Raw genomic sequence first — 15,656 nt, 5'->3', positions numbered from 1 at the left:
TAACGCTGAAAGAATTTTAGGAATTAAAAATGATATTTGATTACTTTGCAAATAAGAATCCGTACCTTAAAACTCTTGAACACTGCAATACGTATCGTAGTGCCAAATTAATCTTCTGTTATCGTATAGGAATAGACGGACGGACCAAAAGGGTTTCAAATATATACAGAGTAGTTACTATATGGGGTTTTGTTATTTCCTATGAGTTGTAGTTGATTTATAAGTCCAATATGACTAACGAAATTTAAGGCCAATATAAAAAAATGGTGAGCTATCAACTTGGACATATCTTCAAATAAATATTCCACACAATTATGGAGTAGTTGTATAAAATTTCATAAAGTATTCCTAAAATAAGAAGATGGAGATCGAGCTGTAAACTATTAGTGCATACCTACAATTTAAAGTAAACGAATTATTGGTCTCGTTTAAAACCAACCGACCCATTTTCAAAAGTATCACCATTATTGCTTTATTTTAATTTAAATTATACGGGTGTTACAATATTGATGAACTAACATTCACTCTCTCACCACCCTCTTTTCATCACAAATACTGTTTTACTTGTCATAAAACCTACATTACAACTTTTTAATGAGACATGCAGTTCGGATACATATTTAATGTAATTAATCACATAAATAGAATCTATATTTGAATAATAATAATAATAATAATAATAATAATAATAATAATAATAATAATAATAATAATAATAATAATAATAATAATAATAATAATAATAATAATAATAATAATAATAATAATAATAATAATAATAATAATAATAATAATAATAATAATAATAATAATAACAACGACGACGACCACGCCAACGCCAACACCGACTATGTATATTTTTAATAATAATTATTAGTAGGGTTTATTCAAAATCGGCATGCATATATGATCATGCATATTTTAACCACATGACCTAAAAACTTGCCTTCCTCTTCCCCGAAACTACATTTTAGCGGGTTAAGCTTCATGTTGATCCTGCGCAGAGGTGCAAACGTTTCCAGGATGTCCGCGAGCATGTCTTCCTCGGTGTTACTTTTAATTACCAAGTCGACGACGTACGCTTCAAGATTTCTACCGATTTGGTGCTTGAATGCTGCGTCAATTACACGCTGATAGGTCGCGCCAGCATTCTTTAAACCGAAAGGCATCTTCGTGTAACAATAAATACCCTGCGGCGTATGAAAAGCAGTCTTGTCCTCATCTTCCGCAGCCATTAAGATTTGGTGATAACCCTTGTACGCGTCCAGAAAACACTTGTACCTAAATCCCGATAGTGATTCTACCTTCCAGTCTATCTCCGGGAGAGGGTAATTGTCCTTGGGACATGCCTTATTGATATCTTTAAAATCAACGCACATCCTCCAGTTACCGTCAGCCTTTTTTACCAATACAGGATTTGCAACCCATGTCTGATAACGCACTTCCCGCAGAATGCCTGCTTTGACAAGGTTGTCCACCTCTGCGCACAACCAATCACTGCGGTCTAGGGCCATATGCCGCTTCTTTTGCCTAACGGGTGTCAATGATGGATTAACGTTTAACTTATGTTCCGCAATATCCCGCGGAACCCGTGTCATGTCTGACTCGCGCCATGCGAAAATATCTGCGTTAGCTGACAGTATTCCATGCAACTTGCCCTTCGTTTCGGCTGACAAGCCTGCGCCGATTTTAATTCGCTTATCCGGATGCAAGCGATTTGCTATTACTGCACAGTTTGCAAGTTGCTCTCCTACGCTAGGAGCGCTTACAGACGCGACAGAGCCACACAGCTCGGTTGCTTGATGTGACGCAACTGTGGCAACGCCTCCTACTGTGGGAAACTTAATCAAACCATGCACTACCGATGGGATAATGTTAAAACGCTGTATAAAGTTTCTCCCTAGCAGTGCGTTATATCGTGAAGTTGAACGAACCACATAAAAATCGACCAATTCACGCCTGATCATCTGCGGGTTCATGTCATCCGCAAGCTCTATCATTAATTCTATTCGGCCTAGCGGCCACGAGTTTTCTCCAGAAAACCCTGATAGCGTAATATCAGGCTGACGTAACTGCGCTTTGACTTCTGCCGGAAGGAAACGATAACAATGCTCATACATAATATCGACACCGCTGCCAGTGTCAACATGCATGCGCTTAACCTGGATTCTGCAATCGGGGATGCGACACTTGATGATAATGGGCTCATTAATAGAATCAATTGACATTACAGGAGGGAAAGTGATCGGGAGAAGCTCCCAATCCTGTTGATCGTTGTACTTTCTCCGCTGGCTGATTTTCTCTGCGTCAACCATGTTAATGGTTAAGTCGGCCTTTTTCGCTTTGTCAACTTTCTGCCACGCGAAAGTCTTAGACTTCGGAGCCTCTTCTGCGGCCTTTCCCTTGTCCTTTTTAGGTGGTTTTAGATGATCCAATTTGGCTGCGCGAAGCGCTTCCAGAACCCGTTCCATCAAATTTTTACACCGATTGGTGTCGTGACCATAATCGTCATGAAATTCACAATACTTTATTTTGTCCCGCTTGCCAAATTCTGTAAGCGGAGTTGGAACCGCGAAGGTGGCGCATACTGGCTCCGTTGCCAAAATTTCCTTGGGCGTTTTGGACAAACTTTTGAGTAGCGCATAGTTCTGATTATTGATGCCGCGCTGATTATTATTTCGATAATTGCCACTTGATTTCCCTTTATCATTCCTGATGGGACCACTGCTAGGATACCTTCCACGAGAGTTGTTACCGCGACCCTGATCGCGCGAACGATCATCATCGTCCCTTCTCTCGTTGCGTGAGCTAGCTGTTGGAATGTCATTATCTTCGCCACTCCGCATATAGTCGTGGCATTCATTAAGCGCCTCAGCATAAGTTGTTGGGACTGTATGGCGCAGACGCCTTACCAGTGTTGGATAACGTTCTGAGTTTATACCATGTATGAGTCCGGAAATCTGTTGCTCTGGTTTGAGATCTGGTATACGCAGGCACTCATTAGTATACCTTGTGAGAAATTCGCCCAAAGATTCCTTGGGCTTCTGCACGATGTCATGGCATTCAATGTGAGTGCGCTTGCGTGGTCTCTGATTCTGATATTGCAGTAAAAACTTCGTCCGCAGATCCATAAACCCGGCAATACTACCCGCCGGCAACTTATTAAACCACTCACGAGCAATACCCTGTAGTGTCATAGGAAATATCTGACACGCAACCGGATCCACCCAGCCTTGAGTGCGCATTGCGCCTTCGAAGCGCTGTAAAAAATCATCTGGATCGGTCAGGCCATTGTAAGTACCCAACGTGCTAGGTATCTTTGGTGCTGATGGAAACGGGTATGCGGATATATGCGGAGGAAACTTGTCAAAGGTAGTCGGTAGCTCGAAGGGTGGTTTAACAGGATCCCCTTTCAAATTTGCAAAGAAACGCTTCATCATGTCCTGAACAAAGTCAGGTTGTGAAAATAAGTGAACCATATCGGGAGGTGCGGCCTGCATGAATTGACTTGCAAGATTTGCCTGCCCTTGAACATTTTGCCAAGGTTGACCCTGCGTCTGCGGATATAACCAAGGCTGCTGCGTTGGAAAAGAGGGATAACTTGAAGACGCAGAGTACACATGTGGCTGTAAAGGAAGCGAAACCTGTGGCGCAGATATCTGCGAAACTTGAGGATACACACTTAAAAGCCCAACTGTATGCGATGTGCTTTGCTGCTGCGCTGTTATCGGCGCCCAATGAGAGTTCGCATCTGGGATGACCCCAAATCCCCAACTATTAAGTAACGCCTGCGCATCCGCAGGAGTTAAAAATTGTGAAACTGGGCGCGGTGGTTGCCAAGGTTGCAACGGTGTAAATGACGAATTCTGCTGAATGCTCTGCATATGCAGAGGTATTGAAACAGTGGTACTGTAAATAGGTACCTGGCCGCAGCAAACCACATGCGGCCCCGTTGTTCCACCGCCAGTGCCTGCAAAGATGACCCTTGGATCCACTGACGAAAAGTCCAGCCGCGTGGTTGTGACTGGTGAGTTTGCTCTTGGCGGTGTGACCCCGTCTGAATATATCGGCTTGTACCTCTGAAAGGGTTCGCCGGATATAGGTGGAGGGTATATCGTGTATCCCGCCTGAGTAGCGGCCCCCGTAGTCATAACCGGTGTATGTTGACTACCAGACGGTGCGTTCTGAACATCTGTTTGGGTATGTTCCGATGATTCCTCGGAAGTCATGATACTGTTAAAGAAAAAATTCAAAAATTTTGTAAATAACGAGTCATACAATTCAAAACCTTAAAAGAAAAAGCAATTAAACAGTCTTGAATTAATTCGACTCTCAATGAAAGCACCACTTGATCATGCATATTTTAACCGAGGGGTTTAATATGCCTGCTCAATACGTAAAGAGGGGTTTAAGGATCTTAGAACGTGGCTCTCCGGTCCGGCTACCGTGAATAACCCTGGCCGACATGATGATGTCGGCGGGGTGGCCAAGTGATTAAGTCCACCTTCGATAGCGGTCGCTGATCGGAAGGCCCCAAATAAGGTCGTAGGTACTAGCTTACAAAAGACTAACCTGTTAACCTTGAAAAGATGCTGAATGATGCTGCTTTACGTAATGTGTATCGTATGCGATGGTTACGTAATGTGTTGTGTCTGGTAAACGATGATCAGGGTTTGTATTTATAGGCAAACCCTAATTCTAGAACCGTCCCAGATCATGATAATCTCATCCATAACTGACTCCCCCGAATCACGGATATAATTATGGAAAAGATATTTACTTGACAGCTAAGCAACCGCCGTACCGGGAACAAAGGCATACGCACGCCGCATACCGCACACAAGAACACGCATACACACAATAGTGATTGTACGCATACATTCGCGGTGCGCCTGCGGGTTGCGGTATCATTAATATATTATCGGTATTATTATTTGTTTTTATTTTGTACTTTTTAAATTTTTAATTAAGTAGAATTAATATATAAAATAATAATGACATCGTCATTATGTAAATTAAAAGATAATTAGTAAAATGATAACATCATCATTTTAGAGGTTTATATGAAAATATAGATAGATTAGTACTACAGAACTGAGAAAGATGTAAATGATTGGAATGTAAAATTAGAGACTGAACTAGAGTGTCAATTAAATAGCATGCATTTACTTTCTCAAGAAGTTAAAAGAGGAAGTTGCTTATCAATGTTAAAAACTCAAGCGAAGAGTCACAACTTGATAACGAGTGCACAAGTTATTATAAATAGTTCCGTTCTATACTGAGCTCATTTTTATGATTATGATTTATTCTTTATTGATGTTTGTGTATGTTGGTTTCGCAATCTGTTAAAGATATAATGCAGATAGCTCAAAATCCTTACGATAGTGATTATAGTATGACTTTGCATATCAATGGTTTAAAAGATAGATTGACCGAAAAAGAAGAAGAATTACATGATACGGACGTTCTAAATCAAACGCTTATACTTAGAGAACATATGATTCATAACGAGCTACAAGCTGCTCGAAAGGAACTAATACACGCGATTTTTCTTTTTATTCATGCATTCGGTATATGTAAACTACTACAATGGGTAAATTTGACTCATATAAATATCAAATATGAATGGAGGGGTCCGGGTTACATTTCATCTCAAGAGTATCTATATTTTCAAACTACTACATTCGGTATATCCTTATTACTCAGGAACTTCTTAGAGGTTATAATAGGATTAATGGCCCTAAAAGATGTGCTCTAAAGATAGACATTCAGAAGGCATATGATACTCTTGATTGGAAGTTTCTGGAACAAATTTTGAGGAAGTTTGGGTTTCATAGTAAGATGGTTGATCTGATTATGACATGTGTTACAACTTCTTCCTTCACTATTTGTGTTAATGGTGAAAATCATGGTTATTTCAAAGGTGGAAGGGGGCTCAGACAAGGTGATCTCATGTCTCCTTATCTCTTTACCCTTGTTATGGAGGTGTTTAATTTGTTTATGACAAAGAATATTCAGAATTCTCAGTTTAAATATCATTTTGGCTGCAAAAATATGAAGATTTCTCATTTATGCTTTGCTGATGATCTTCTTGTATTATGTCATGGTGATACAAGTTCAATTAAAGTCATTGAGAAGAGTTTATCTGAGTTTAGTAAAGTTTCAGGTCTATTCCCTAATCTCATGAAGAGCACTATATTTTTTGGAAGTGTCCCAGGGTTTACAAGGCATGAAATTCTCAAAATTATTCCTTTTCAAATTGGATCCCTTTCAATGAAATATCTAGGGGTGCCTTTACTTTCTAAAAGACTGGGTATTGTTGACTGCAAATGTCTTGTTGATAAGGTCAAGTGCAGAATTCAAAGCTGGAAAACAAAAACTCTTTCTTATGCAGGTAGGCTGTAATTAATTAGCTCTGTCCTATCTTCTATGCAAGTTTACTGGTGCTCTGTTTATCTTCTACCTAAAGAGACTATTAATGAGATTGAAAGATTGTTCAAGAGTTTTTTGTGGAATAATGGTAATGGTGCTAAAGGCAGAGCTAAAATTGCTTGGAAAATGGTTTGCAAGCCTAAAGACCAAGGTGGTTTAGGTATTAAACCACTTCATAAGTAGAATGAGATTTTGCTTATTAAACAATTGTGGAAGATTATTGCTCAAGACAACTCCTTATGGTCAAAATGGGTCAAAGTGACCAAATTAAAAGGAATGAGTATCTGGGATATAGGGTTAAATGCTTCAGATAGTTGGGGATGGAAAAATATTCTTTCTTTAAGAGATCAAGTTAAAAATCTTGTTTTTTGGTTAATTGGTAATGGTAAAAGTGTATCTGCATGGTTTGACTGCTGGTCAGAGTTGGGTCAGCTTTCTGACATGATCTCAAATAGGGACTTATATGAAGCCAGGTTTCCATTAGATATGAAAGTTGCTGGTTTAATTGATCATGGTCAATGGATCTGGACTCAGGAGATTATTGGTAAATATCCCATCCTCACTAGCTTGAATGTTCCAATTCTAAGTGATAAAGAAGATAAGGCTGTTTGGGTTACTTCTGATAATAAGCAGGTTCAGTTTTCCTCAAAGCAAGCTTGGATTGATTTAAGAGATAATATCCCTTGTGTTTTCTGGCATAAAGTGGTTTGGTTTAGTCACTTTAACCCTAAACATGCTTTCATTTTATGGCTTGCTCTTCATAACAAGTTGACCACTCAAGATAAGATTGTAAAGTGGTATCCTCATAAGCATTTCAGTTGTGTTTTTTGTAGTCAACAGGTTGATTCTCATGAACATTTGTTTTTCAAATGTGACTACTCTCATAAAGTTTGGGTTATTATCAAAAAGAAACTGCTCTTTAAAGGAATTGGCTATGATTTGCAGTCAATTATTTTGAATATTGCTAAGTATCCCAGTCTCAAGAATAAATGGAATGTTGTTAGCAGGCTTTTAATTGCTGCAGTGGTTTATCATATCTGGCTTGAAAGAAATAGAAGAGTGTTTGGTTCCCCTGGTAGATCAAGTGATGCTATATGTGAGCAAATTGCTGGATGTATCAAATTGAAACTTACTAGTCTTAAAGTAAAGAATACAAAGAATGTTGCTGCAGTAGCAAAGGTTTGGAACTTGAAATGGAATGGAATTTCTTTAACAATGTAATTGTTTGTCGATGTTTTTAGATCCCAATGTTAGCGTGTCGTGAAAGATGAGACGGCTTGATTTGGGTAGGTTTTGCTTATTGATGCTTTGTATTGGGTGACTTCTTGTCTTGATTTGGCTTGGGTATGTCCAGCCTTGGTTTGTATGTTTTGGTTTATAATATATCTTTTTTTCCAAAAAAAAAAAAAAAAAAAGTTAAACTGGTATAAGAGTTGACTTTCAAAAGATAAGGTCTAAATGGGTAAACAGGTCATATTGCTTTTATTTTGAATGAAAAAGTCCGAGGTTATTTATTCCAAGTATAAGTATTCCTTCACCCCTTAATCAGTCTTCTCCTGTTATTGTTAATAATGATATCCAATTAATATTCCAAGCTCTCCTGTAGTTGAAAAGTCAGCCCCAATCCCCCCCATTAAACATCTCCGAATCTCAAGATAATTGTAACTGTGATGATAATTGTATCGGTAAGGATTGTAGAGCAGCATGCCAGCATGTGCCTTGGTAAAAAAAAAAAAAAAAAAAAAACTTACAAAAACTCAAAGACTGTAAACAAGTGGAAGGGCTTAATGGGTCGAGTCCAGAGCAAGTAAGTCCCCCAAAAACAGGTGGTAAGAAGAAGTCAAAAGCTAAGACCTTTGCTATCAACGAAGAAATTTACGATTCTTCCATCCTGTATGAATCTTCGGAATGTTTCAGTGACTCTGAAACTCACGAGGATCCTAAAAAAAGTTGGTTCTAAATCAGTCAATAGAACTTCGAAAGTTGTGTTGGGTAAATTTGGTAGCGTCATGAATGGCTTGGTCGGAAACGACAAGCTAAAACGTAAGTAGTCGTCATGAGGATTGCCTCTTTGAACACCCGTGGCTTAGGGTGTAAATCGAGGGGTAAAATGGTGGGATTTATGGTTTCACGTTTTCAAGTTGATTTTTTAGCCGTACAAGAAACAATGGTCAAACTTGTTAAGCAACCAACTTTAAATGAGGTTTGGAAGCATCACTCATTCCAAGCGGTTCAAGTTAGCTCCTCCGGGTGGTCGGGCGGTCTAGTTTCAATATGGCGGGAGGATAAATTTTCTCTCATTCAACATTGGTCTTCTTCTAATTGGATTGCTACGGTGCTTCTTTTTATTCCTACTGATGTAACAATTCTTATTGTGAATGTCTATGCTCTGAGATCAGAAGACCATAAATTGTTTATTTGTGGTTAGCTTGTTGAGATGGCTCATAATTGGTCAGGGTCCTATTTGTGTTCTTGGCGACTTTAAGTCTTTAACTCAACTCGTCTCCCAGAAGAAAGGTTTCGTGAGGTTATTGAGCTAATTAATATGGCTAATTTTAATGAATTCGTCTCTTCTTCAGGTCTTTTTGATCAAGTTTTGTCAAATGAAGAGTTTACTTGGGAGGGGCCCGATGGCAAAAAATCTAGAATTGACCGAGTCCTCTTAAATTTTCTGTGGATCGAACAATGGCCGGGCTGTATTCTGATAGCAGGTGAACAAGATAGGTGGAATCATAAGCCGCTAATATGGGGTAAGGAGATAAAATCTTGGGGTCCTAAGCTTTTTCGGTTTAACAACGGTTGGTTGTTAAAGCCTGGTTTTGTAGCAATGTGCAATAAAATATAATGGAATTCGAAAATATAATGGAATTAGAATTAGCAATAAAATTAGAAAGAAATCAAAGTGTGATATAAAAGGTTATTCTCAATATCACAAATTGATTTTAGAGTTTTTAATGTTAGTTGTAATTATATATATATATATATATATATATATATATATATATATATATATATATATATATATATATATATACTAAAAATAATAGGCCCATCAGCAAACCCTAATTACGAAAAATAATAGGCCCATCAGCAAACCCTAATTTTGATTTTTCTATATAAGTATGTTGGTTTCTCATACGCTAAAATTTTGAGGGAAATTGAGAAATCTGTTCTGTTCGTTTCTGTTATGTTCCGATCGATCTAGTACAGAAAAATGGTGGTATATCAATGTGAGTGGTGCAAGAGTCGTGATTTCGTGAATAGAGAAGCTCTACTGATCCACCTTCAAGCAGAAACATGTACATCATCACCCTCACCCTCTTCATTAATATCAACACCTCTCCAAAATTATTATGTTTCCCAAAACACCGCCGAAATCGATCGAATTATGTTGTTACTGGATGCTCGTCTTCATTCACTTGCTAAACCTCAAATTGCTCAAGTTGCTCAAGTTACTCAAGTTGAAGTTGAGCAACGGCCTGTAGCCAATAATAAAAATGCTCGTCGTGCTGCTCGTCGTCGTAGGCAACGTGCTGCTCGACGTGAAGAAAATAATGATCCGTTCAATCGTTTACCGTTTGAAATAGTTCTGGAAATAATAAACAAAATCATGGATTTGAAAACATTATGCATTCTCCATTTGGTTTCCAAGCGTTTCTCTTCCATGGTTATGAAAGCCAACATCATATCTTTAACTGAAAGCAAATCAGCATGTACATTCTTGGATAAGTTTACACAAGTCAAGTCTCTATGTATCAAATTTCCTAAATCCAAGAGTATTGCTTATGATGATGATGAGTGTCTCTTCAAGTGGAAGATTAAATTCAGTAACAGATTCGATGCGTTTGTACTTTTGTCGCCTGTTATGGTGTACAATACTAATACTAATACCACCGATGGAGTTACTTATGCATTCGGTTCTATAAAAAATGAAACTACATTCAAGTTATTGAAGCATGCTACTGATAGGCTGGTCTACTTAGGTGACTTGGCTAAAAAATTTCCGTTGTTGGAATATGTTTGTCTCACAGATTTTGGTAGACATGGAATGGTTTGTGTTAAGGGTAGAGAAAAGATTTTGCAACTGAAGAATATAGTTTCAGATAAAATTGAAATAAAAGAAAAGCTCCTTCTTTATGGTAAGAAACGTGTTAGGGTTAGTTGCTATTATTCCCCTTCGTTGGAATTATCAGGAGGTTATATTATGGAGGCAGTAAATATGATTTTAATAGAGCGGAATGATCTCCCTAACGATAGTTTTAAGTCTTTTTTTGAAGATGATGAGGATAACGACAATTTATGTTTTGAACAAGATAAAGAGGAGGCTGCTTATCATGAAGCTATGATGAATGTTTTTATGAATAATAAGAACCCAAAACGTCACGGTTTCTTATCTTAATCGGTATCTTCTTCCTTTTATATGTATTCTTCCTTTTATATGTACTAAGAATGTGTTTTACGTATAGATTGAATTTTTTCCCTTTTTTTTTTTTTTTTTTTTTTTTTTTGCCAAAAATAACGAAAACTTATATTAATACGAAAAATATTTTTGAATTAAAAACGGCTTTAACAAAAGATACAAGAGAACTCTAATGAAGCTCGTACCTAGAAAGTGGGGAACATACAAACTATCTATCTACCGAGCCTCATCTTAACTATAACATACCGAAACAAATCGTGACAAGAGCTAACTGGATAGAACCCAACATTCACAACACACTAACAAGATACAAATCTCCAACCAAAAAGACACAACTTTTTGTCTTCCTCCTATGTTGATTCATAATTTTGAAAATCGTACTAGGAATCTCACTAGGATTAATAAGAGTAGCGATAACCGGTTCACTCTCCTAGGCTCCTTTGTTGATTCTTACATATATATAGATTGATGTTGACAACTTGATATGTTTGCTACTTCTCTTTAAGGACTGTCAATTCATTTTTTGTTTAGATCCATATTCAGCTAAATTTTATCATTTATAACTTGTAGTTTTTGGGTATAATAATTTGGATCTCTAATCTAATGTGTGATATGATGAATGACAGGTTGTTGAGCACAAGTTTCCCAACTGCTACTATTATGCTTTTGTAGTATTCATTCATATACAGAGTAATATTTTATTTACTGACAAGAAGGTTAAGGGAAAGATGCTGTTTTATATGAGTTTCTGGTTGTTAGATTATTTATATTCATTTAGTTGACTATTCTACTTATATACTTTATATATAATTAAGTAGTTGTTATCAGGTGATTCTATCTTGAATCTCTGAGTACCCCATATATACTACTATATGTTTGTTATTTTTGAGCTGCACCAATTGTTGCCTTGAATCTGGAAGAATGAAAACGAGTTATTAAGCATAAATATACAAATCTACTAGGTTGTTATGGTCTCCTCATTCAACTGAATTGGGTCATAATGGGCAGGCAGCAGGGTCATAATGGGTCATAAGACCTGACTTGGTTTTACGGACCCTAAAATTAAAATGGTCTCATTCAACTGAATTGGGTCATAATGGGCAGGCAGCAGGGTCATAATGGGTCATGTAGCGTTTTAACATGCTGTTATAGCATCAGCATTTCAGCAAATGCAGCGACCCGTTTGGAGTAATGTTTAAAACCAGTTTATACTCGATAAACTAAAACATATCATATATCAATATGAAGCTAGCCAGAATTACCTTCTAACAGAATAATAGTTTTTATAAAAAACGTTACCCTTTTTAACTTTCGAGCCCTCAAAGTTGGCCCCATACTCATTTTGACCTTGCTCGCCCAAAATGACATAAAATGGGTTGATGACTCAATTTCTTATCCAACTAACCCGTGTGACCAAAAAGCATCCCACAGATCCAAAATCAGATTCTAAATGTGTTGGTAACTTCAAATTCTCGATATATATGTGAAAATATGCACATTTAATGGTTCAAAATAAAATCATTTAACCCAAAATAAACATTTAACACAAAATAAGTCTAAAAAACTCCTTTATGGAGCACAAAAAAAACTTCTCAACACACTTAGTACAACATAAAGGGTGTTTCAAAAACCAACCATTACCCAATTCGAGATCAAAATGACCAAATAAGTCAAAAGGGTCCAAATGGGCACATAACGACATTTAACTTCACAACGCCCATATGACCATGGTTTCCTTCCAAAATCAGCAGTTTAACATTATTTTACAATTGACTACCTATGTTTTACATGAATAATATATCTATTATAAGAACATAAGGAGTCCTTTTATTAGTGTCCACCAACGAATCCTCCTCCAACATTATCGACCGATTCGAGAGGGCTAGTTTTCAGGGGGGGAAATATCCTCAATCACCCGCGAAATATCACGACTCCATTCACCCAAAGACGGACTTAAGCATACTTCGGCTACAATTCTTCTCTAGACAAACTATAAACTCCTGTGATTGCTCATCGGACATCTGCGGGCCTTTTGTTTGTCTCCATCGTATCACCCATAGGTTGTGGGGTTTCGTCAATTCCTTCAGATCTGGCCCAAAATGATCCCACATTGACGGATCTAAGGAGATACGAGAAATAGGAAGGAGCCGAGAGGATTTCGGTAATGGAAATAGTTGATGAAGCTGATGGCCGTTGGGTAAAAGAGGATGCGGATGTGGTGCTTTGTGGTGGTAGTTGGGAATGTGAGGGGGTGGGTTTTGATCTTTGAAATTTGGGATACTCATCCTTCACATGCAAGTTCGCTTTATTACCGGATACTGATACTCATCCTTTACGTCCGAGTTTGACGGGCATGTGATCGATTCTTGTATTGTTTTAGGTGATTTGGCGTCTGACTTTTGGTTGGTGTTTTACAGTGGTTGCTGTTGTTCGTGTTTTCAGTTACACCTTGGTTAAGTTGCGTTTCTCAAAGTTAATAGAAATGCCACATTTTAGGGTGTACTTAGAGCGCTCCCATCGTTTTCGTCCAGACGGCCGCCCAAAGCACCGCCCACCTGGGCGCCGATGGCAGGTGGCCGCCCAGGAGCTCGCCCACCTTATCGTTCTGCTGCTCGTGCTTCTCAATCATTTTGCTGGACGGATGAATTGAGCCGTTGGTGATGCAACGGTCAAATTTTTTGACCGTTGCAAAATTAGTATTTTTATTTCTTTTTTACACTTAATATAAATACACATATAATCAAGAGGGCATTATTGCTCCTTTTTTTTAAACACATCCATTTCATATTCAATATCAAATATCATCTCAAATTATCAATCATTTTCCAAATCAAATGAATCCAAATAACTCAAATTTTGATTCCGATGTACATATGGTATTAACGATCATGAATACCATCAATAATCAAGCACTTAAGGCACTCGAAACACTTGATCATTTGGATGAGTTAAGCGATAATGAAGAAGTTGAACTCGTACCAAGAGCACCTAGAAGATATTTATATAGAGATCGTTAAGGCCGCGCAAAAGCTTTATGGAATGATTATTTTTCCGACACTTGTACGTTTCCAGACGATTATTTTCATAGACGTTATCGAATACGCAAACCTTTGTTCTTCGTATTGACAAGGTATATTGAATTTTTCTCAAACTCCGATTCCCGAGTATTTTACTTATTTTCATCAAAGACGTGATCTTGTGGATTACTTGGTTTTAATATTGTTCAAAAGTAACATCCGCCATACGTCAACTAGCGTATGTTGCGTCGGTCGATCTTTTTTATGAGTATTTGCATATGAGTGAACAAACCTCATATTGTTTAAACAAATTTTGCAAATGTATTTTTCACTTGTACGCAACCGAATATTTGAGAAAGCCAACTGCACAAGATGTGCAACGCTTGACCGCTAAACATGCTTTAATACATGGGTTACCGGGGATGTTAGGAAGCATCGATTGTATGCATTGGAGATAGAGAAATTATCCGGCACGTTGGAACAATCATTATACACGAGGTGACTATGGTTACCCGTTAATTATGCTTGAAGTGGTAGCGTCATATGATGGATGGTTTTGGCACGCTTTTTTTGGTACTGCAGGATTAAATAATTATATCAATGTACTAAATCAATCTGATTTGTTTGAAGACTTATTAGCCGGCGAAGCTATACCATGTACGTTTACGGTTAACGAGTGTACGTTTAATAAGGTTATTATTTGCCGGATGAAATTTATCCGGAATGGTCTACACTAGTTAAGTCGTTCAGAAATTCGATTGATCCAAAACAAGCAAAATTCACAAGGTATCAAGAATCGGCAAGAAAAGTTATTGAACGATCATTTGGAATACTACAAGGTCGATGGACCATTGTTCAACATCCGATAAGACCGTATTATATCCGCAATATTAGAAGGATTATGTTAACATGTGTGATATTAAACAATATGATAACCGAGGACAACGACCGTGCATTATGTGGACTTGAAGAGAATTATCGTCCTATTCGACGTGCACGAGGAACATTCCAAGAAAGGGTTGAAGCGCATATGCGGGCGAACGCGGAATTAAGAGATGTGTGCATTCATTGATTACTACAAGATATGCTTGTCGAACATGTATTTAGTCTTCCAGCTAATTATCGTATTCGACATGATCCAACAATTAATCCAACAAATCAAGATCAGGCAGGTCTTTCACACGTTAACGATGACGAAGACGAAGGCGGAGACGAATAATTTTTAAATTTTTATGTAATTTTATTTTAAACTCTATGTTTTAATTTTAATTATTTTTAATGTTTTTAATTTTTAATAAAAGTTTAGTTTTATTTAAATAAGTATTTAATTTTCGGAAATAATCAAAAAAAAGGAAGGAAAGAGTGTCATAGTTGGGAGTGTTTAGTCCTGCGTTTAGTTCTGGAAAGGAAGTGCTGATGTGGTGCTGATGTGGCACCCAAGACTAAGGATGGAGAAGTTTCTCCATTGGGAGCATTCTTAGGTTTACGAGAATTCATTTGATGTGATTCACAAGATGGTATGCTCGAGGATTGCATTGCCCGGGTTATAGTATCAATTGTCTATATTGGGTGGTTGTGCTTTTCACAAATGTATTTATTAAATGTAATTCAATGTTATCGGTTGGTTGGCCATAGAATGTTAATTGGATGGCCAGATTCAGGATTCATGTTAGGCCGACGTAGTCGAATATGTACTAGTTGTAACACTTTTTGATATTTCTGATCTATTTATTTAAGTTTCTGTTTCCGCCAAAAAACAAAAAAGAAGGAAGCTACGTTTAATTTGT

The 15,656-nt window shown here is 37.6% G+C and overlaps 2 protein-coding genes across 2 annotated transcripts; both read left to right on the top strand.

Moving 5' to 3' along the window:
• The first annotated feature begins 6,708 nt into the window (after positions 1-6,708).
• On the top strand, positions 6,709-7,653 carry LOC139890039 (uncharacterized). The gene has a single exon (XM_071872946.1). The coding sequence runs from the start codon at positions 6,709-6,711 to the stop codon at positions 7,651-7,653; it is 945 nt and encodes a 314-aa protein (XP_071729047.1).
• Positions 7,654-9,646: 1,993 nt separating this feature from the next.
• On the top strand, positions 9,647-11,531 carry LOC139890038 (F-box protein AUF2-like). Its single transcript, XM_071872945.1, has 2 exons — positions 9,647-10,834; positions 11,479-11,531. Exon 1 carries the CDS (start codon positions 9,647-9,649, stop codon positions 10,829-10,831), a length of 1,185 nt encoding a protein of 394 aa, XP_071729046.1. The 3' UTR covers positions 10,832-10,834; positions 11,479-11,531.
• Positions 11,532-15,656: the final 4,125 nt, after the last annotated feature.

The sequence above is a fragment of the Rutidosis leptorrhynchoides genome, chromosome 2 (genome assembly GCF_046630445.1).
Source record: "Rutidosis leptorrhynchoides isolate AG116_Rl617_1_P2 chromosome 2, CSIRO_AGI_Rlap_v1, whole genome shotgun sequence".
NCBI classification, from domain to species: domain Eukaryota; kingdom Viridiplantae; phylum Streptophyta; class Magnoliopsida; order Asterales; family Asteraceae; genus Rutidosis; species Rutidosis leptorrhynchoides.
Note: the sequence above shows the minus strand (reverse complement) of the source record. Positions and strands in the feature narration are given on the sequence as shown.